This window comes from Anabrus simplex, chromosome 4, assembly GCF_040414725.1.
Source record: "Anabrus simplex isolate iqAnaSimp1 chromosome 4, ASM4041472v1, whole genome shotgun sequence".
NCBI classification, from domain to species: Eukaryota; Metazoa; Arthropoda; class Insecta; order Orthoptera; family Tettigoniidae; genus Anabrus; species Anabrus simplex.
In genome coordinates this window covers 281,779,394-281,802,202 of record NC_090268.1, presented here as the reverse complement: position 1 = coordinate 281,802,202, position 22,809 = coordinate 281,779,394, and the positions used below count along the sequence as shown (strand labels likewise).

The 22,809-nt window shown below is 37.8% G+C and overlaps 1 protein-coding gene across 1 annotated transcript in view; it reads left to right on the top strand.

The window, feature by feature from the left end:
- The window catches only part of Mon1 (vacuolar fusion protein MON1 homolog), an 80,797-nt gene that overhangs the window by 10,140 nt on the left and 47,848 nt on the right, over positions 1–22,809 (top strand). Inside the window, exons 2-4 of the mRNA XM_067146461.2 lie at positions 7,892–8,067; positions 18,195–18,392; positions 22,158–22,401. Coding sequence (XP_067002562.1) covers positions 7,892–8,067; positions 18,195–18,392; positions 22,158–22,401 — 618 coding nt within the window. The remainder of the gene's footprint in view (positions 1–7,891; positions 8,068–18,194; positions 18,393–22,157; positions 22,402–22,809) is intronic.

Genomic DNA, 22,809 nt, shown 5'->3' with positions numbered 1-22,809 from the left:
ACACGACGAATACCTTCTGTCTGACAAATATCAAACCTGATTCGGGTTAAGCATCACTGTGTGTCTCAGACGGTCTACAGTTCATACTGTTAACATATTTGAGGTACCATGGCATATAGCCTATTGTATGAAATTGTAATATGCAAAACTTTTTTTTGACCACTATAAAAATAATCACGACAATAACCAGCAGCATCACCATTTAACTTGTTACCTTGAATACTGAACGTAAGCAGTTTTCTCCGTTGATGGACTTATCAGTAAAAGTTCTAATTTGTGGATGTCTCTATTATTTTTCTTCATACAGTAAAAATATAAAATAGGCCAATAAGAAAATAATTTTGCACAACTTTTATTAAGTTACATAGGCTACAGTATTTTTTTTGTTGTTGATACTTTTAATATTAAGGGAAACATTTGGAACTTCTTGGTTTGTTCCCCTTAATATTAGTACCATTACACAACTGCATACTAATCAATTTATATACTTCAAAGTTAAAATAGGCCCAAGTTCATATATGCAATACAGTTTGCAGCCACAAACTCATGAGGGTTTTTACAGAAGCTAAGTTAATATTGACCTTCAGCAAATTCTGTTAAATGTTTTCCCTTGATATCGTAACAAACAGACAGATTAAAACTGAATTGAACATATTTGCTATGTTTGTATGCCTAAACTGGGATACAAATGATCTATGAGGCAAAAATGACAAATCTGGTGTCATTATTTTGTAATGGCTTTTTAGGTGTCTATATCCTAGTGTTCAGCCATCATTAAATACCAAAAAGGACTATGTCAGCAACGTGGCAACATTTTTACGGATAGTAGCAAGGCTGGGATGTAGGAACTGCTGGGAGACTAACTAGAGTTTAGACAGGCTCTCAGTTTGAGGTAAATTTACAAATAGGTGTGATGTTCTCTGTGGATTGTCTCATTATCCCTTTCAGACCGTGTACGCACAATTGTGCGGGTTCATATTTTATTTATGTCTGAGCTTATTTGACGTTTTCTTGGCTCTAGACCGGACTGCAGTGATTGTGCGGGACAGGTACCATGTACTTCAGTTGTTTTTATTTAGTGCTTGGCCACCAGGGGGCAGGAAGAAGAGTTTAAAAATGCTGTTTATTAGCAAGGTGGCAGGCAGCAGTAAAGCCTAAAGTAAATATTTATTTATTTATCATTCATATTAATCTGGAAGCTTCACTGAATATCAGAATGTAATCTATGAAGTGTGTAAATTGTTTAGCAAATGTAAAATTGTGAACTTATCACATCGTACATAATATCATGAGGTTTTGAATGTTGATATGCACAATTGTGCGGGCTAGGTTTTCCTACAGACAATGCATGCGGGAGTGCTGGGTGCTGCCACAAAAAGCACTGTGAAAGGAGAATTCATATTCTATGTGAGAAATGTAATGTATAAGATTTTAATTGTTTTAAAACGTTCCATACTGTAAAATGGAACATCTGATCATGTACATGTGTATATTGACATGTGCTGAGCTGAATTTTTTCTTTTTTTTTGTAAGTAGTGAATTACGTGCACTATGAGACATTGGCACTGCTGGTGGCTTCAAATAGCCTATGCAGTGGCCTCCACGGTATGCACTAGCCTTGCGTCTTGGGTGGTGTGCTAAGTCCCAACTGACGAGCCTAACTTAGCACACGAGGGCGAAATGCAAGCAACCAAGAATGAGTTAGCTGGAAAATTTATAATGTCCAATAATGGACCATTATATTGGTATTACAAATAGCAATATCAAAAACAAAAAAATAGAGTACTGTAACTTGAGGTCTATGTGAACGAAGAATCATAGTGATACTAGCACCAAGCCAATGTGGCAACTGGCTGATCCCAGCGAGAGCAAACTCGCTTGGTGGTACAGACAATAGTGACTGATGAAAATCTGAGCAGTTTCGATATCTCCTGAACACATCTGACTGTACTGCCAACCACGGTAAGCGCTAAATCTCTTAACATACGTGAAAAAAAAAAAAGACTAAATTATGCCAGATTATTGCAGTCCTACTGTACATAGGTTGAATTTTTAGTTGTAGCAACTATTTATTTTCTAGATATATAGGATACATACAAGGTTGTAGGTTTTACAGACCTTCGATGTAGCCATCATAGCCATCAGCATTACGTACAACATTTTTCATAGCAACGCGGAAGCCTTTGGATACCTTCGGCACTGCCTGATCTATGAATAATGCGGAGAGAAAAATTGATTGCCTGCAGAATGTCTTCAACTGGCATATACATGGAATGCATCAAACATAAAGAAAAGCAACCACTTTGGTTTCTCCTGTATCCCTATCAAGAAGTAATAAAAAGGAAAAGATTTATTACACACCAAATTTGGACTGGTTACATCTCAGTTGTGAATTTAGCACCATGGCGACTGTGCTGCGGCGATGCTTCTCGAAATGCTTTGAGGTTCGCGTTGATTTTGACTGTTGCCCCGATGCTCTTTGCATGTAATTACACAAATTTATAGTATGACTTACCCTTTAAGTTATATGTTTTCTAAACTTCTCAGGGGGCACGTGGTTGGGGGCACGCAGCTGTGAGCTTGCATCCGGGAGATAGTGGGTTTGAGCCCTACTGTCAGCAGCCCTGAAGATGGTTTTCCATGGTTTCCCATTTTCACACCAGGCAAATGCTGGAGCTGTACCTTAATTAAGGCCACGGCTGCTTCCTTCCCACTCCTAGGCCTTTTCTATCCCATCGTCGCCACAAGATCTATCTGTGTTGGTGCGACGTTAAGCCAATTGTAAACAAAAACTTCTCAGGCTAGTTTTCATAGTTTTTATACAACATTTATTTGAATATTGGTTGTTGCCTCTGAATATTAAGTAGGAAATACTCAAGAACATGATGAATGACTGTCCATGAGACTTATACTTTCTTCTGCTGTTCAGTTTTTTATAAAGAAGGTGCCTGATTACACTACTGTAGAAAACCAAGTAAGTGGTTGTTTCTTGTGAGTGACATATTAACACTATTGCCTATAGGTAAAGGCTTGTGTACACAACACAAGGAAGAATGAGCAGCATACAAGAGCAAAACCTAATGTTCACTGGGCTAGGTTTTTTTTTTTCACACAGAGGGGAAATTACAGTGCTTTTAAGTTAGAAAATAAAAAGAGTATGTGCACTGTTGTTAAAGATTACTTTAGAAGAATCTTAGGATGATATATCTCCAGAGAGCATCATCAATAATGATTAGATTTGCCTCAGTGATGATCCTGGTTATATTCAGGTTCTTGTGAAATGAAGGTGTAAACATGTTGAAAGAGATACAGAACCAAGTTGACAATACTGTACCAAAAGATGCATTTCCTTTACATTTGCAACAGTTCTTGGGTAAAATATTAAGTAGAAGGAAAGCTAAAAACTACACCAGTGGATTTATCACCATTCTGTACTTGTGAAGTAATCAAAAAATAGTCAAGACATTGGCAATGGGAATAGCATTACTGGATAGGCAAAAGTTTCAAGGACATGCTAAATCATGCACATGCTAACGTTCACTCACACCCAAGCCCTGCTCGTTCATCAGGTGGAAGTGAGGGAAAAGTGTATGTTCCTGCAGGAGGATATAAGATTGGTCAGAAATGTTATGATCTGGAGAATGACAACGGAATAATGACGAGAATAATCGTTTGTAATAGAATGACAACTTCTCAAGTTATTCGGAAAGTGTCCCCTGAAATGAAAAAGAACCGTCAGCAGTGCATGTGACATTGAGAACTGTTTCATAACACCAACAGGTATCATCAAATTCGTTTTGATCATATGTCTTGAGGTGTGAGTCACAGTTAGGTCAGTATTTGGCCTGAGGATTGCTCTTGTTGATAGCGTTGGACTAGTTAAGTGCAGGAATACCATTTACTGCTACTGAGTCAATTGCATGCGTATCCATGCCAAGGCCTCTGGGAAACATTTACAGTATATGGCTAGGTCTTGAGAGGGCAGAAAAGTAAGTTTTTTTTTTTTTTTAAGATGGGTACATCAATGAAACAACCCTAACAGAAAACACCAGCCCTCCAGGATTGCTACAGTTGCACAGTATGATGGTAATCCTGATGTTCATGCAAGTGTTAGATCAGAGAACAAAACCTGATTAGGAACAATAAATATTTTAACAATCAGTGGGAAGGAAAATGAATTGATTGACCTAATGGAGAGATGAAAATTGGATATCCTGGGATTAAGTGAAGTAAAATGGAAAGGGAAAGGAATGAAGAAACTAAGAAAGGGGTACACCTTGTACTGGATGTATGTATGTATGTATGTATGTATGTATGTATGTATGTATGTATGTATGTATGTATGTATGTTCAGTCCGTCAGCAATGCCGCTGGTGGAATCCTCAACAGCTCTGCCATCAGCTGTCATAGATGGCCTAGGCATCACTTAAGAGGCGTACTAGGGAAATGAGGAGTGAGGTAGTTTCCCGCTGCTTTCCTCACCGAGCCAGAGTTGCTATTACATATCAGTCTGCCAAGCCCACTGAAATGCATACACCAACCGACCCTATGAGCAACATTTTCACACCATTCATAGCAGGGACTGGCTGCATAAGGATTGGCATTACTAGCATCGCTCATACCTCAGTCACTTTCATATTTTCAAAGCCAAGGATAAGACAGAGACAGATCTATGAAAGTAACAAAATTGCTCTAGCCTATACCAGAAGACATAGTGCACTGTAAACACTAGGTCCTGCCAGCAAAGGCGGTTGTACTGGCTGGGTAACAGTAAAGAGAAAAGAAATGTAGTGGGATTTGTAGTGAACCAATAGCTGAAGATGAGTATGCAAATGAAAGAATTATAATAATGCACATACATGTAAACAAGGAACTACAGAAGATAGTACAGGTGTATGCTCCACAGACAGGATGTAGCGTGGAAAAAAAGAAGAGTTCCTCAATGAACTGGAAACACATATTGTTGGAGATGGGATCATGATAATAGGAGATCTGAATGCTCATGTGGGAACTGATAGAACGGGATATGAGAATGTTCTGGGCCCGCATGGGTATGGCGATAGAAATGAAGATGGAGAGAAACTGTTGGACATTTTTAAAATCAGAAATAACCTGATAATAAAGAACATATGGTTTATGAAGAGGAATAGCCATAAGATCAGCCGATATAGTTGGGATGACGGTATGGAACACTTATCAATTTTATAATAACAGACAGAGAATGGGGAAGATACGTCATGAATACCAAGATAATCCCCAGTGAAATATGGAGGGTGATCATAGATTATTAATTGTGGAATTAAAACAAGTAAAAATTCCTAAAATTGTATTGAAGAAGAAACCAAAGATCAGGTTTTGAGAATTGGAGGAGGATAAAAGAGTGGCATTCCAAGATTGAATAAAAAGGAAGTTGCTTAACACGGAAGTACGAAGTGGAGAAGAAGAGTGGGACAATTTAAGACAGACATTTGTGGAAGCAGCAATTGAGGTATGCAGAAAAACAAAAGCAAAGGTTAAGGGAAAGGAGACACGGTGGTGGACAGACAAAATAAAAAAAGAAATAAAAGAAAGGAACAAGGTGAAGAAAGAAATGGATAAGGAAAAGCAAAAACATCAGAGGGATGAGAATAAGATAGAAAGGTTACATGTGGAATACAAAAGATTGAAACTACAAGTAAAGAGGAGTATCAAGGAAGAAATGGAGAAATGTTGGGGAGAGTTTACCAACAAAATTGAGCAAGATAGTCGAGGAAATCAGAAACTATTATACAGAGTAATAAAATCGAAAAGAATAAGTCAAGAAAAAATCAGGGCATTAGAGAGAGAGAAGATGGATTGATAGTACATGACGAAAAAGGGTCTTCACAAGGTGATGGCGAAGTATTTTGAAAAACTTTATAATGAGGATGACTGCTCGGAGGAAGAAGGCGATAAGAAGATGGAAATAATAGATGGAGAAAAAGAAGAAAACCAGATAAGATGGTTGGAACTTGAAAGGGCAGTGAAAGCAAGGACTAAAGGTAAAGCAAGTGGAAAAGACGAATTCAATACTGATATGATTAAGGCAGCAGGAAGCATTGGACTACAGTGGCTATACCGAGCCCTCAATGCCATATGGAAGGATGAAAGGATACCTGAAGATTGGCAACAAGCAGTAGCGGCGATTGGGAATTAAAAGTGCAGGGGAAAAAAAATATACAGACATCAAACAGTACCCGGGTTTGTGGGATATAGCGGACAGGGGGGGTATATACATCAAAACTAATAAAGGCCACAAAATGGTAAGCTTTTCATGCTCTTTCAGCAAATTTCGACAGAGAGGTGAAGATGGACAGTTTACCAACTTAAATGCGGTAATAATAGTTTTTTGAGATTTTTATTCAACACTGTACAATAAAACTTTCGCCAAAGGAACAATATTTATTACAATTAAAAAGAAATACGGTATGATTGTATGTACAGTTAAAACCATTCAGTATTTGACTATACACTAAAACACTAACAGACACTAAAGAGACCACCTGACTGACGAATGCACACGGCAAGGTGGTGAATCGTACCTCAGTGTCTATGGCCTTAGCAAAAAAAAACCTGGTACCCTTCCTCATAGCACAGGCAGTCTCTCCACTATTTGCTCTGGTGCTATACAAATCCTGTGGGACTAAATTCCAGCACCTCAGCGTCTCTGAAAATCGTAAAAGTAGTTAGTGGGACATAAATCAAATGATATTATTATTATTATTTGTTTTTCAGTACAAGCCCACTGGCCTTAATCAAAAGTGGGTGCGTGTAAAGCGTATTTCTTATAACTTGAAACTACTGAAGATTTATAATACCAGTATAAATGGTCCGTTATTGGACATTATAAATTTTCCAGCTAACTCATTCCTGGTTGCCAGCGTTTCGCCCCTGTGTGCTAAGTCGGGCTCATCAGTTGGTAAATAGCACACCCACGAAGACGCATGGCTAGTGCATGCCGTGGAGGCCACTGCGTAGGCTATTTGGATGCACCGGCAGTGCCATTGCACTATGAGAGACTTTGCCTCATTACCAAAAATTGTTGCCTGCCTGGCCATCAGATGATATAGGGAACCTGAAATATTTCTCCGGAATGAGTAAATTTATAATACCAATATAAATGGTCACTGTCTGTTGTATCAGGCATGATGTGTCAAAAATGCTGATCTCCTGAAATATTTCATTATAAGGCCAAAATACTTTTGAATATATATGGGCATAGCTCAAGAATGATAATCTTTTCAACTGAAACAGGATAAGGTCCATCATAAAAAAAGTTGAGGTTTCTTGGTACTGAACGTGCCCGTCCTTCTGAAATTCATTCTGCAGAATTCCTTATCTGTACCAAGTGATTTCTGGAAGAATAACATTCCTGGGTCCATGTTACTGAAATGAAGCCACCTGTTTTGAGTCTGTTTCAACAAAAGGCGTGATGACTTAGATTTTAGGCCCCTTTAAACAACAAGCATGTTTCAACAAGAATTTTGTCTTCATACAGAAGAAAAAAAACCCAACTCTGTCTCTATTTGAGTTGCTTTAAAAGGTGTGTGTTTTCCTGTGAGGCTCACAAGCTATTATCCCCTTGGTTTTAAAGGTGAATGTGCATTATCAACACACAATGTAGAAACTTGCCTTACCAATTTGTACTTTGTCTTAAAACAATAATCACCACCACTTAATATTGACATTGGGCATCTTTTATGCACAGCTGTAGACATTTAAATATTCTATAAATTACGATACATACTCATTTTTCACTTTTAGTGGACCTATCTCATACATTCCAGCCAACAAATTTAAAACACTCCAGTGTTGTAGTTTACCTTAAAAGCACTTGTGACGTTGGTATTATACTTTGATAAATATTTTGCAGGAGGAAGTGGCTTCTCAGCTTAGTGAAACAAGCCTTACATCTAATGAAGAGGGAAACACAGCAGCTACACCTGTTGGATCTATGCCAGAGGAAGAATACTGGAGCAGCACAGAGTGGAAGGAAAGGAAGAAACATGTCTTCATACTAAGTGCAGCGGGAAAGCCAATATACTCAAGGTGATGCATCTACTATACTCTTTATACACCCCCGGAGGTACGCGTACCACAGTTTGAGAATTGCTGATAGAATGCCTCGAAAATCCATTGTCAACTGATGTTATGTAGTGACTAATTTGCCTAATGACTCTGTTTGTGCTGGTAGTAAACAAAGCCAGTCCAGAAACATTCCAGATTGCTCTTAGTTTTTATGCCTGCCACAATGTGTGAAATTCCTCAGTTTCTATAAAAGAAGGAAAATGGAATGAGAGAAGATTCAGCTTACTAAAAAGCCTTGTAAAGAAAAATAGGTGTGAAGTAAATGATAACTTACATGTTTGAATGAGATGGCTGTTGTGAGTCGTGTGGTGGACTGAACGGCACTGATTGAAAGCAACAGACCATTAAACGAAGGTCGTGTCGACCTGGGGGAAGGTAGGTAGTAGGGAGGGGACACATGCTGTATGGTGGGGGAGATGTTGGCTCTGTACTATGTCATCCTTAATTTTTTAAATTTTGTTTGTATACTGATTTGCCAATTTTAATCAAGGATTTTCCTCTGTGGGATATTCATTCAGATTATTGTCCTTATTTTGTTTTTGTGACATATAGATTTCTAGGTTTTTTCAGTATATTTGTGTATCTTCCTTTGTGCACTGGATGTAATAATTTTATATCCTGTTCTATATTCATGAAATGATAATTGTTACTGTGCATATTATCGCACATGGCTGAATATCAGGCATGTTTTTTAGCGTTGATAAGTTCTTTGTAACATACTGAAATACTCCTCTCAGACTGTCCAACATATTGTTTACTGCATTCCTGACATGTTAAAACGTTTACGCCCTATTCATTATACAGACTAGTTTTATTCACGCTGTGTGAATGAAACAGAATTGTGCTGCTGTTATTATTTGTCTAAAATGACATGCTGATTTTAAGTTTGGTAAATATTTTTGATATTTTTAATCTACATCAATAGACCTGTTTGTTTCTAATTGAAAAACCAAACACAAATGGAACATAGACAACCAATAGAACTTTACTGAATATCATCACGTATTTGTACATCAAACTGGTGATTCGGTGTTTGTGAACAGACTTACCTATGTTTTTAAGAGATTTTAATTTGAGATGTAAACACTTATGGAACATCTTATTTATTATAACTTTCTATGATATCATCACACGCCGTTCATCAAATTTGTGATTCATTATGTTTGTAAGTGTAACAACCACAAGAACCTTACACCACAGTTTATATTGTATTTTTGAGTACATTTCATGATTATATAATTATAAGAGGTTTTCAAATTTGTGAACTGATGAAGAGAATTGAAGGTTCTTGAAACATGTAGGCCTACTCTTAGAATTGATGTAGACAACCATTGGGAGAAAGAAGACGAGCTGCTCGACTAAGGCTGAATATGCCCAAAAAGGGTGAAACATGTACCTGATAAGTCTATATAAATTCATGTATATTCAAACCACATTAAACGTGGAATGTATTGAATAGGTGGTTTTATTAAATTATCCTTGAGATATTTATTCCTAAGGTCATCTTCAATAGGGAACAGTAATGAGAGTTGTTACTTGTAAGTGGTATGTTTTGAGCTGTCAGTGGAAAGATGGCATGGGATATCATTAGTAGACGAATAAGTTTGAGTGGCGTCTTTAAAAGTAGGAAAGATCACAATATGAAGATAAAGGTGGAATTCAAGAGGACAAATTGGGGCAAATATTCATTTATAGAAAGGGGAGTAAAAGCATGAAATGGCGTATGGCTTTTAATGCCGGGAGTGTCCGAGGACATGTTCGGCTTGCCAGGTGCAGGTCTTTCGATTTGACTCCCGTAGGCGACCTGCGTGTCGTGATGAGGATGAAATGATGAAACAACACATACACCCCGTCCCCTTGCCAGCAAAATTAACCAACGATGGTTAAAATTCCCGACCCTGCCGGGAATCGAACCCGGGACCACTTGGAGAAATCACTGGCAAACATAATCATTCCGGAAAGGCACTTAAACTCGGGGGTGAAGCGATCCTACCATGTTTAATAAGAATCCTTAATATATCACTGAACAACACGAAGGTTCCAGAAGATTGGAAATCTGAAAGTGCTTGTTTACGTGTGTTCTTCGTAACGACTTGGGCAAAGCCATTACTCCACACTAATAAGTTGACTGCTTCCTGCGATAGGCCCCCCTTAATTGACCCAGCCCAGTTTATTGACTGTATGTTTAGATCACCTGCAATTATAGTTCTTTTCCTGTAGCTTATATTTGTACATGTCAGTTCTGAAAGATGAGTTATCATGTTTAAACCTGATTTCGATGGGCGATAAGCTCCAATAATGACTATATTTTGTTTATTGTGTGAATTATTTACCTCCACCTCAATTATAATTACACTACTGTAAGTGACCATTGCCACTGGGATATTTCCCATTTGTGATGTATTTGTTAATAATAATAATAATAATAATAACCTCATGCACGAAAAAAAAACCAGTATTCAAAGAGAGGGCAAATTATGCTGGCTCCCCTGTGCAGTTGCCTTATTTTTTGGATTAGTGTAATATATGCATTTTTTAGATGCCTTGTACTTGCACAGAAACATCGTAGCTTACTGAACTTTCTAATGATGAGGGGAGAAAGTCTTTTGCGTCTGTCTGCATTGCAACATGGTACAGTGACCCCATCTCCTTTAAAGCCGTTTCATCGGCATTGACAATATTGTTCGTTGTGTACAAATTGATTATAATTACGATTTTTCGCCAACTGTCGGCATTGCCAGTGTTCGCGGATTCTGCTCCGCGTACTGCCTGCTACGTGATGATATGGCATTCCTTAAAACGCTGAATACAAATGAATTACGATTTCAACTCAAACTTAGCAACTATGAAACACACTGTAGACACACTGAAGCGAGGAAAAGTGCGAGAAGCTACCCCTGCACGTTCCGGAAGACTCGTTCTATCATGACGCCAAGAAAATATGAATTTAAGTTACTCTGTAAAATACTACTTTTAAAAAATGTAAAGGCAGTTTTGAATTAAAAGTCTGAATTGCTTTCTGTTTAAATATGACATATGGGGGCAGTTTTTTCCCTTCTGCGGTTCCACAAAGCATAACTGTGAACCCAGCATCGAAAACTATGTGAACCAGGAGCATGTTGCCAACCTTGGCGCAAATAAAACCCACATCCCAATTTCGTGTCTCAAATTTTTTAAAAAATATGCGGGGATTGTTCGCGTAAATGCGGTATGTCATTTTAAAGGTTTAGATATGTTACAAGGATTTTACATTTGTTAGCTGATGAAGAGAAATCGAAGGTTCTCTAAACATGTACTCTTAGAATTAATGTAGACAACAATCTTTGTAATTGTATTTGTGTTGTCAGGGCGGATCCAATAAAAGAAAAAGGAACACCAATTGCAACGGTGGACCAGTTGGACAAAAATGATTTAAAAAATGTGAATTCTATATTTTAAAAACTCGGACACCCTAACCGTGCCGGTTTGGTTTCCACCCAGTGTCCGCTGAAAAGTATTTGACATCTTGCAGATATCACACTTCACAGAGTGCTCCAAATTGTTATTAGATGAAATAAGGAATGCGATCACAGGATGACGAAGTAGAGACTGTCCTTATCTTTCATGTTTGTCATCTCCTTTCCTGTTGACCCCTCTTCTGATGCTGACCTGTCGTCGTGTTCATTTTATTGTGTGTTTCTATTCATGTTCCTGTCTTTGTATATATAACTTGATTTGTCTCATTTTTGTTCCTGTTTATGTTGGCTGGTGATCAAATGTGCAAAGTGCCAGAAACAACAATGTGGGTGAAATGTCCGTCATCATTGATTTTACTGAAATAATGTAGTAATTTTGACTGTTCTAAGTCTCAGTCCCAACACTGTCACTGTCATTTTAATGTGCTTAAATGTGAGTTGCAGGAGGTTTCCAATACCTTAATTTTGATAAGCCTCTGAATTGATCCATCAATGAAACAAGAGGAAAACAGATGTTTACTGTTGTGCATTTGGTAATTGCACACTTCAGAAAATTGACAAATTGTTGAGCTGAATCATAGAACAATTATAGAAGTGGGCAGTGACTTACATGATGTTCGCGTGTAATATTGTCGCTTGGAACTATTGAATAATCGGTCATTCTAAGCTAAAATTTACCGTCTGAAGCACCAGAGTGAAGCTGCTAAGTACTTTTGTAGTGAGTGTGGTTTTAAATCTGCGTTGTGGAGATTAGTGTTCATTAAAGGATCACTCTCATACCTATAACCTCATCTTGTTAGCTAACCGATAATGGCCGCCTCTGTTGATGGAGGTCAGCAAGTTTTTTCTAACTCAATGAATCTAAATAATGAAAATCAGCAAGTCTCAAGTAACCTCACGAATGGACAGAATAAAGAAAGCATAATTCCCACCCGTACCGGTGAACCAGGTAACCTCATGACAACCTCTATTACTGTTCCTAACACACTTAATCAATCTCCTAACAACCCAAGGTTAAGTTACTCTGCAGCAATGCAATCCTACCCTACCAAAGATCAAGCTATTGTTATTGAATCTTGCGATGGTATTAGTATCCGAGATTATATACTAGCAATTGGAAAAGTCACTAGCCCTAGTAACATCCGATTTGTCTCACGGATATCTAATGGAAGAATACCGGTATGTATCTTCCTTGCAAGTCAAAAGTGTGTTGAAGAATTAATTTCAAAACATCCTAAGATTCTCATAAATAATGTCTCCTTGGAAATAAGACCTCTCCTAACTAAAAACAAACGAGTTATTCTATCCAATGTTTGCCCTGTGATTCCTAATATTGTTATTGAAGAAGAATTTCTCAAACTCGGCATTAAACCAATGTCAAAGATATCACCTATTAGAGCAGGTTTAACAATCCCCGGATTTTCTCACATTCTCAGTTTTCGGAGACAGATTTATATTCAAAATGAAGACTTTAACAAACTTCCAGACTCACTCCAAATCGAATATGAGGGTACCAATTACTGGATTTATTTATCCTCTGACACACCCACCTGCTTTCTTTGTAAAACTGAGGGGCACTTAGCTAGAAACTGTCCTGATAATGATGAAATAATAAATGAAGGCTCCTCATTAAATCAAAACAGTCATTCTCATGGCAAGATCAATCTAACAGAATTTCCCCAACTAGTAGAGGATACACAAAAAATTGAAACAAACTGTCAAGAAAATATTACCTGTACTCCCTCACAAACTACTGTTCAGACAACTGCTACATCTACATCTCTTCAGTGTTCTCAAAATCAAAACTGTGGGCCTTTACCCTCAGGCGAAACGACTCTAACCTCTCATTTGGAATGCCCTCAAAACCCCTCATATGTTCATCTTGCTGGATCAAAGAGACCAATATCACTATCTAGCAGTGAAACTACAGGCAGAAAAGACCTTGATTTTAAGGAACCTCCCCTAACAACTGAACCTAAGACAAGTGTACAGACAGGGAAACACAAGACAAAACAAACAAGAAACCAAAGACAGAAAAAGAAAGCACAACTATTAGTGATATGCTTAAGCCAATTAAGCAAGTTCTAGAAGCCAACCCTCAGTCCTTTCCCCTCAATTACTTACAACTCCAATCCTTTTTTGAAAACAGTATTGGAGTTAATGACATTGCAGCAATAGCTTCCAATTACACCCAAGATCTAGAGGGTTTAGCCCAAGCCCTTCAAAAACTATATCCATACTACACTGAAAAATCCATTAAGAACAGGAGTACTCGAATAATCAAGAAACTGCTTAAGGCTAGCAGTGAAAACCAAGGTGAAACAATTAACAGTTTAGTTCCAGATTACTCCAGCGATGACTCTACTTCCCTCACATAATAATGATAAAATTCCCTCTACACTTGTTTGTCATTCTTATGACTATATCATTACTTCAATGGAACCTCAACAGTTTTCGATCACAGCGAGAGTATTTACAACTTCTACTAAATAAACATCAGCCTTCAGTTGTCTGTCTACAAGAAACTAACTTTAGAGACAACTTTGTTTCCCATTTAAGACAGTTCAACATACATTATAAAAACCGAATTAATCCAAATCATGCAAGTGGAGGCGTAGCCACCTATGTTAAAAATAATTTACACCATCAAGAGGTTCCTTTAACTACTGATTTAGAAGCAGTCGCAGTTTTATTATACCTTCCACAAGCTATATGTGTATGTAATGTTTATTTTCCTACGAATAGTACATCTCAGCTGATGATTTAAGAAACCTAATACACCAACTCCCCAAACCCTTCATCTTGATGGGTGATTTTAATAGCCACAACAGTTTATGGGGTAGTCGCAATACTGATGCAAGGGGGAAAGAAATAGAGAAGATACTAGATGAATTTACTCTAGTATTATTGAACTCAACTGCTCCAACTCGTTTTGATATAGCACACGGAACATACAGTAGCATAGATTTAACTATATGTACGCCAGACATAACTGCACTATTTAACTGGTCCATTTATTCAACTCTACAAGGAAGTGACCACTTCCCCATCATAATTAATGATGATCAAAGTTCTTCAGACAACACATCAAAACTCCAATACTGTAAATGGAATTTAAATAAGGCAAATTGGCAATCATTTAGAAAGATTGTAAATAACTATCTAAATGATCTAACTCCAACAAATAAATTTCCTTCTAAGCACATCAATGATATTGTTCAAGACTTCACTGAATAATAATTAAATCTGCTGACCAGAGCATCCCAAAAACAGCTCCTATGCCCTTCAAGAAAACGGTTCCCTGGTGGAATGACTGCTGTAAAGAGGCTATCAAAAATAAAAACCGTGCTTACTACCTATACAAAAGAAATCCTACGCCTGAAAATAAAATCAATTTTCAAAAACACCGTGCAATAGCACGAAATAAAATTAAGTAAGAAAACCTCCTGGTTAACATTTATCTCCTCCTTAACCTGCCAAACTTCACAAAAAGTTATGTGGAATAAAATCCAAAGAATAAGTGGCAAATACAATAAATTCTGTATTACCTCTCTAAGAGATCCAGTCGCTGGATCAATTGTAAATGAACCTCAACAAATAGCTGATCAACTGGCTAAATCATTTTCAAAAATCTCTAGCGATAACAATTATGAACCTGAATTTCTTCGCATGAAAACAACTCGAGATCCAATAGACTTAAGTGAAACTGTACCTACACCGAACTATGCTTATAACGATACTTTACAGTTACAAGAAATGGTTACAGAACTCAACAAATGCGGCAGATCTAGTCCTGGCCCAGACACCATTCCATAAGAATTTTTAAAACAGCTTCCACATAGTGCACTCAATTATCTACTTGCTATTTTCAACTACATATGGAGTTCCAAACTATTTCCAGATCAATGGCGTTGTGCTATTGTAGTGCCTATACTCAAACCAGGAAAGGATATTTTGATCCCAGATAATTATCGTCCCATCGCCTTGACAAATACAATGTGTAAGCTACTGGAGAAAATTGTTACCAAGAGATTACGCTGGTATTTGGAACATGTACACTTTTTTAGTGATGCACAAAATGGTTTTCGTCTAGCACGTTCAACAACAGATACTCTGATATGTTTAGAATCAGAAATCCGAGAAGCTTTCCTAAATAATCAGCACCTCATAGCTGTTAGTTTAGACATTGAGAAGGCATATGACATGGTGTGGAAAGACTATCTAATTGAAACACTGATGAAACATAATATTTCAGGAAACATGCTTCACTTCATTTATAATTTCCTTAAAGATCGCCGAATTCAAGTCAGGACAAATGGAACTCTTTCACATGAAGTAACCATTGACAATGGAGTTCCCCAAGGATCAGTCATCAGTGTCACATTATTCCTCGTTGCAATAAATGGCATTGTCTCCAACATTCACCTACCAGTAAAGGCTTGCTTTTTTGCCGATGATTTGACTATACTAAGTGCAGGAAGAAATAAATTAACTACTCAACAGTTACTTCAAGAATCAATTGATAATATCCAAAAATGGGCTAAAGTTACAGGGTTCAAGTTTTCCAAAACTAAAACCAAATGCATACTCTTCTCCAAATGTAAACATACTGTACAAGACCCTGAGCTGTACATGGACAATCACAAAATTGAAACAGTAACAACTATGAAAATCTTAGGAGTTTTATTTGACACTACGTTAAGTTGGATACCTCACCTGAAAAACTGAAAAACTGCTGACTGCTTGCGAAGGCTGAACATAATGAAGATCCTGGCAGCAAAGAACTGGGGGGCAGATTACCAAGTGCTAATAAACACGTACAAAACCATTATTAGGGCTAAATTAGACTATGGCAGCATTGTATACAATTCCGCAAGAATATCTTCACTCAAAATCCTTGATTCCATCCAGTCCTCAGCTCTTCGAATTGCTCTAGGAGCCTTCCGTACCAGTCCAGTAGCCAGCATTCAAATAGAAGCATATGAACCACCACTCACAATTAGACGTAGACAACTAAGTTTGACTTACGCGCTCAAGGTAGCAACTATGAGTGAATCAAGAATTAAGTTGTATGCTTTTCCTAACAAGCATCAAGGTACACTCATTAAATCAGGATCACAACCACAGCTTAGAATAGCCAAATTTCTTGAAGAACTAAATTTAAATATCCCTCCAATACTCCTCACAGACAAGTCTCTTAATGTCCCACCATGGACTATTACCCTTCCAAAAATTAACTTTGAAATAAATTACAGTGTCAAAGATGAAACTGACAGATCTCACTACCATCAATTATTTCTTGAAATTTCTAATAAATACCCAAGGCACACTGCAATCTATACTGATGGATCAAAATGTGAGGAAAGAAATGGATGTGGGATTATATATCCTGAACGTACCATGCTATACCGATTGCCTGACTACTATACAGTCTTCTCTAATGAGCTGTACGCAGTAAAGCAGGCTATGCTATATATTTTGAAAACCAGCACCTGTAATAACACCATCATTTTTTCTGATTCAAAAAGTGCATTAAACGCAATAGAAAGTCCATCATCGAAACACATCCTTGTACAAGAAATTCAACTGTTGTTTAACAACATCATGAAAGAAGGCAAACAAGTCATCTTTGTGTGGATACCCTCTCATAGAGGTATTCAAGGCAATGAATCTGCTGATCAAGCAGCTAAAGACGCTACTTACCTCCCGTTAGGCGATCTAACAATAGCTACCCCTCACACTGACATTATTGCCTATGCTAAAACAAAATTATACCAACAGTGGAAGATAAAATGGCTTCAAACCGAACAGCAAACTCCACGAAGTAACAACGGAATCTACAGTACAACACTATCTTCACAACCTTCACAGGCAAGATCAAATCCTAATAACTAGAATACGGCTTGGCCACTCCAAGATAAGTCACATCTACCTCCTTGAGAAGAAACTGCCTCCCATCTGTACAATATGCAATAGTGTGCTGACTGTGAAGCACATCATAACAGACTGTTCACTGTATGACAAATGGCGCCAGTACCACGGTATACCTAAGGATATTAAGGGGATACACTCATCTCCTTCACTGTGCAAACAAATTATCAAGTTTTTCAAAGACACTGGTCTGTATTCAAAAATTTAACTGTTCAGTTTAAAATACCACTTTTATATTTTTTTCATTCTTCACCCTATTGTAATTTAATGTAAATTCTACAGTTAGAAGTCACGATAAGACCTTAGGGTTAAAGTGACTCTAAATTATCTTAATAAAAAAAAATTATAGAAGTTCTCCAGAAGGAAAAAAGTTTGAGTTGAGTTGTGATGACTTGATCAAGATTGAAAAAAATTGTGCTGGGTCAATCTCCTTCCTCTTTTATTTCACCTTCAGTGAGTTGCTGTTTAAAACTTGTATTTAAGTGTTATTCAAATGAAATTATTGATTTCTCAACTTAAGGATGATTCTGTGATATTCAAAATATTGTGATTTCCTTCAATAACTTACCATTTATGAAGGAAGATCATATTCATCTTTTATTTCTTGTTTCTCTTTGTTTCTGTCAATGCATATTTCATTATGAATGTTTGTATTCCTACTTTTCTAACTGTGTCACTTTACCTTCTCAATTATATTTGCAGGTATGGTAGTGAAGATAAACTAGTCACCATTTTTGGTGTTATGCAGGCTCTTGTCTCATTTGTACAAGCTAACCAAGACACCATACGATCCATTCATGCTGGAAATACAAAGTTTGTGTTCCTGTTGAAAGGACCCATCATTCTGGTTTCTGTTTCTCGTGGTACAGAAAGTGTATCACAGTTGGTACTTCAACTCACGTAAGTGTAATAGTTTATGCTCAGGTCTTGTATGTTAAAATATAGATCATGGGGGTCTAAGATAAAGAGTGTTACAAATAAAAAACTGATTCTTTAATCAAACTAATTTAATCTAGGATGACCCAGTCAGTATATATTGTAGATACTGTATATTGATATCTCTTCACTCTCTCTCTCGACAGTGAAATATAACACTTACTGGCTATTTACAAAGAACTCTTGTCCTCGCATCAGGTCTTTGGCTGGCAGTCTTTACCTGGAATGGACAGTCTTCCATAATCTTGACTGGCAGGTATCACCTTCACTTCACTGAACACGCACCGCAGTCACTTCACATGGTTCCATATTGTCATGTTCATTTGCATCACAATGTTTGACGACTGTACACTTTGGATCAACTCCAGACAAGACAGAGATAACTCTCACAATCAACTTACATGACCGCTCCACTACACTACACTAACCTACACTCTCAGCTCACGAAACGTACTACACCATCACCACTCCTCTTTGAAGCAAGCCAGCTTTTATATTCATGTTGGTGAAGTTGTTTTGTCTTTGGGATATGGCCAGAATTTGAATGTTCTAGTTTTACCTTTCTGAAAATTTACTGAAACACCAAATGAATGGGGCGACAGAAGCAGAGATTGTCACGTGGCCACAGGCTTGCTGGTAGTTTTCATTTTTGTCTCACCCATCCCTTTCAGGGACTACCAAAGGGGGCTTAAAAGAAAACTGTCATTTGCATTACCACATAACATTGCCCTTCTTTGAAAGCTTATCACTCCGATCAGTTTTGTTCTTCAGCTGTTCCTCTGTGAAGTGCCAATCAATCCAGATGCTCTGCCGTCATCTTGCATCTTGGGCTCTGTTGTATGCGATGGATGATGTCTTTTATTCCCTTCAGAATTCACTAAGGGCCTTACCACACTGTTTCAAGTTTGGAAGATAGGCCTCTCTTCCTTGTGGGATTATATAGCTACACTAGGTTATTCTTTTCATGATATCCTGTAGCATTCGCTTGTTGGTCATATCATGCTTTCACTTGGTCATTTTCTATCCTCAATCTCTTTCAGACAGCAGCATGTAAATTCTCCAATTTCCTTGCCAGATCCAGGCAGTACTGGTCAATCAGGGCAGGATAGTCCTGAGGTCGGCCTTCCATATAGCGTCCTTGCACCACAGACCGATACACCAAGAGGAATACGGAAAGATAATGTTCCCTGATGCCTATTCACAGGTACCGAGCAAGTGGCCGGACTTGGGTCACGTAACTATCAGCTTGCATTTGAGACATAGTGGGTTCGAACCCCACTGTCGGCAGCCCTGAAGATGATTTTCCGTGATTTTCCATTTTCACACCATAACAAATACTGGGACTGTATTTTAATTAAGACCGCAGTCGCTTCCTGCCCACTCCTGGCCCCTTCCTAGCCCATTGTTGCCATATGACCTATCTGTGTCGGTGCAATGTAAAGCAAATTCTAAAAATAAAATAAATATTCTCAGTGGCCCTGTTGAATTGTTCCACCATTCCATACTATTTGGGATGTATAGGTATGGTTCTGGTTTCCTGAAAAACCTGCAGTTGGCACAGAGTTTGGAAGACTGCTGTCTTGAAGTTCTGTGGTCGGAATGTAGCTTTAATGGTAGGCCTACACAATATCTGCTGACAAACTCATTCACAAAGATTTTCTCGGAAACAATTGAAAATATAGATATAATGATTGGTTGTGGGTATACACAGGGTTTGTGTCTACATGGGAGGTGAATAATATTTTGATAATTAAAATTAAGATTGATAATACCGTATTTTCTTGCATAATTATAGCACTTTTTTGACGAAAAATACAGGTAAAAATTTCTGATGCGTAAATTATTCAAGGAATTCAGATATTTACAAATTATTTACATTTAAAGGATACATCAAATATAACATAAGCAAAATTGTTACAACTCATTTGCAGTTATTGCCATTTGGCATAAAATTCCAGCGTGAAATTTTTCTGAAAAGTCAATTAAGGTACATCAAGTAAGTGGGACACGTGGGTTTGAAGTACCGACACTGGAAAATATTCTTCCCTTTACGAGCTGACAATACGACTGGAAGTGAAATAAACATGAACTAATAAAAGTACAATTTGTGTAAGTACATAATAATGACATACCGGCAAACAAAGAATACTGTCCAACATGAGAAGGGCCGGGCATCGAAGGAGGGGCCCTGCTAGATTTCCCCCAAACCATTTGTATCCAATCTTGTACGAGTGACATGTCCTTCCGCTCTTTTTCTTGGATATGAACGTGGATCCCTCGTGAAAATTTTACTTTAGGCATTGCTCTTTGTTTTAGAACAACGTAAGGTGCAAGCTTTCTGCCATCAGCTGTTACAGCAAGTATTGCAGTACATCGTTATTTTTCACTTCCGGTAGTGCATACAATAACACTCAATGTCCCTTTCTTATCGATTGTTCGACTTTGTGGCATATGGAAATTGATTGGCATTTGATCTGCGGTTCCTATTTGGGAGATCAAATATTCCTTCACTTTACACTTCTCAGTCGCAAAGCGATGAAAATTGATTACTGTTTGGTTGAAATCATTCGGCATTTTTTGGCATAATGTTGTTCTTTGTCGAAGAGAAAATCCATTTCTCTTCATAAAATTAATAATCACCGAGCAAGTTGGCTGTGTGGTTAGGGGCGCGTGGCTGTGAGCTTGCATCATCCAGGAGATAGTGGGTTCAAATCCCACTTTCGGCAGCCCTAAAGATGGTTTTCCGTGGTTTCCTATTTTCACACCAGTCACATGCTGGAGCTGTACCTTAATTATGGCCACAGCCACTTCCTTCCAACTCCTAGGCCTCTCCTATCCCATCATCACCATAAGACCTATCTATATCAGTGTGACGTAAAGCTACTACCAATTAAAAAAAAGAAAAAATTAATAATCCAGCCGCGGCTAACCTTCAAATCCGAGACACTGATTTCATCTGCAGCAGCTCTTTCTCATCCTTTAAAATACAGCATTTCGTGAAAAACAGCATATCCAATGTTGCATAACAAAATCATATATTTATCAGATCTTACTCTACTTGCGTAAACTTTCCGCTTTTTGATCCGCGAAATGCTTTGCGAGACTTGTTGGTCACTTGAAATGCACTTCTCTGTTGCACGTTGCACTAGGACACTGGAAACTTGCGGCCCGCTGCCCTTTTCCTGTACTTTTCGGCGTAACTGATCACAGAGAGTTTATATGATGCAATATTACTCAAATACTTCTCACTGTGGACTTACAAACAATTTTGAGATCACAGAAAACGCATGTCCCATACCCAAAACACTCGTAAAATATGTTTGTACCAGATTGGAATAGAGCGTCACTAGTCTTTTCTGCACTGATTCTCTCACTGATGTAGTGCAGTCGTATTTCCTACCGGCTGATAACAGCACGTTGCTCAGCATTTGGAATGCCCTGTTTTGCAATAAGAAGGCTGCTACTTGAGTAGTTGACATCTTTATTTCGAAACACATCCGGAGCTGCGTGATGGACGTTCAAAGAAGCGGGTGCGTCAAATACGTGAACTTTTTTCTGCACTTTGGACCCAGAAATATTGGGATGCGTAAATTATGCAAGGGCGTTGATTATGCAAGAAAATACAGTATATTCAATGCGATGTATAAACAATACCATGTACTTTTTTTTTTTTCTGGGCAACTTTACCTTATGAATCATATATATTATGAAGTTTCTTTTTGTCTCCAGGTACGTGTACAGTCAAATAGTCAGTGTATTGACTTCCACACAGCTAACTAGGATCTTTGAACAACGTCGAAATTATGATCTGCGCCGGCTTCTAGCTGGTGCTGAGCGTCTCATAGATCATCTTTTAAATTTCATGGAACGTGAGCCAGCTTTCTTTCTTGGTGCTGTGAAATGTCTTGCATTAACTCCATCAGTGAGAGATGCGATCACACAAACTATCATTCAGACATGTGGCAAAATAAAGGTATGTAAGATATTTATAAATATAAATTGTCTTATTTTTTATTATCTGCACCTGTCTTAAGGAAGGGACTTTTGTGATATTGTTGTGTAGTATTAACAAGGTGTTCGATCCTCACCACTGGAATCCCTGAGGATGTTTTCCGTGGTTTCCCATTTTCACAACTGGCTGTACCTTAATTAAGGACATGCCCTATTATGTTATCATAGGTTCACCAATAGTCACCCTTTAATTTCATTTTTATAGAAACCATAGTTTCCATTTAGAAAGGCCATGCAAGCTGTCAGAAGTCGCTGCTAACTGTGTCACTTTGTGTTATTCAGTTGATTTACAACTACCATAGTTCATCTTTCATGAATATTTTTTGTAGAAAGTTTGACATTCACATAATCTCATACTTGCTTGTTTTCA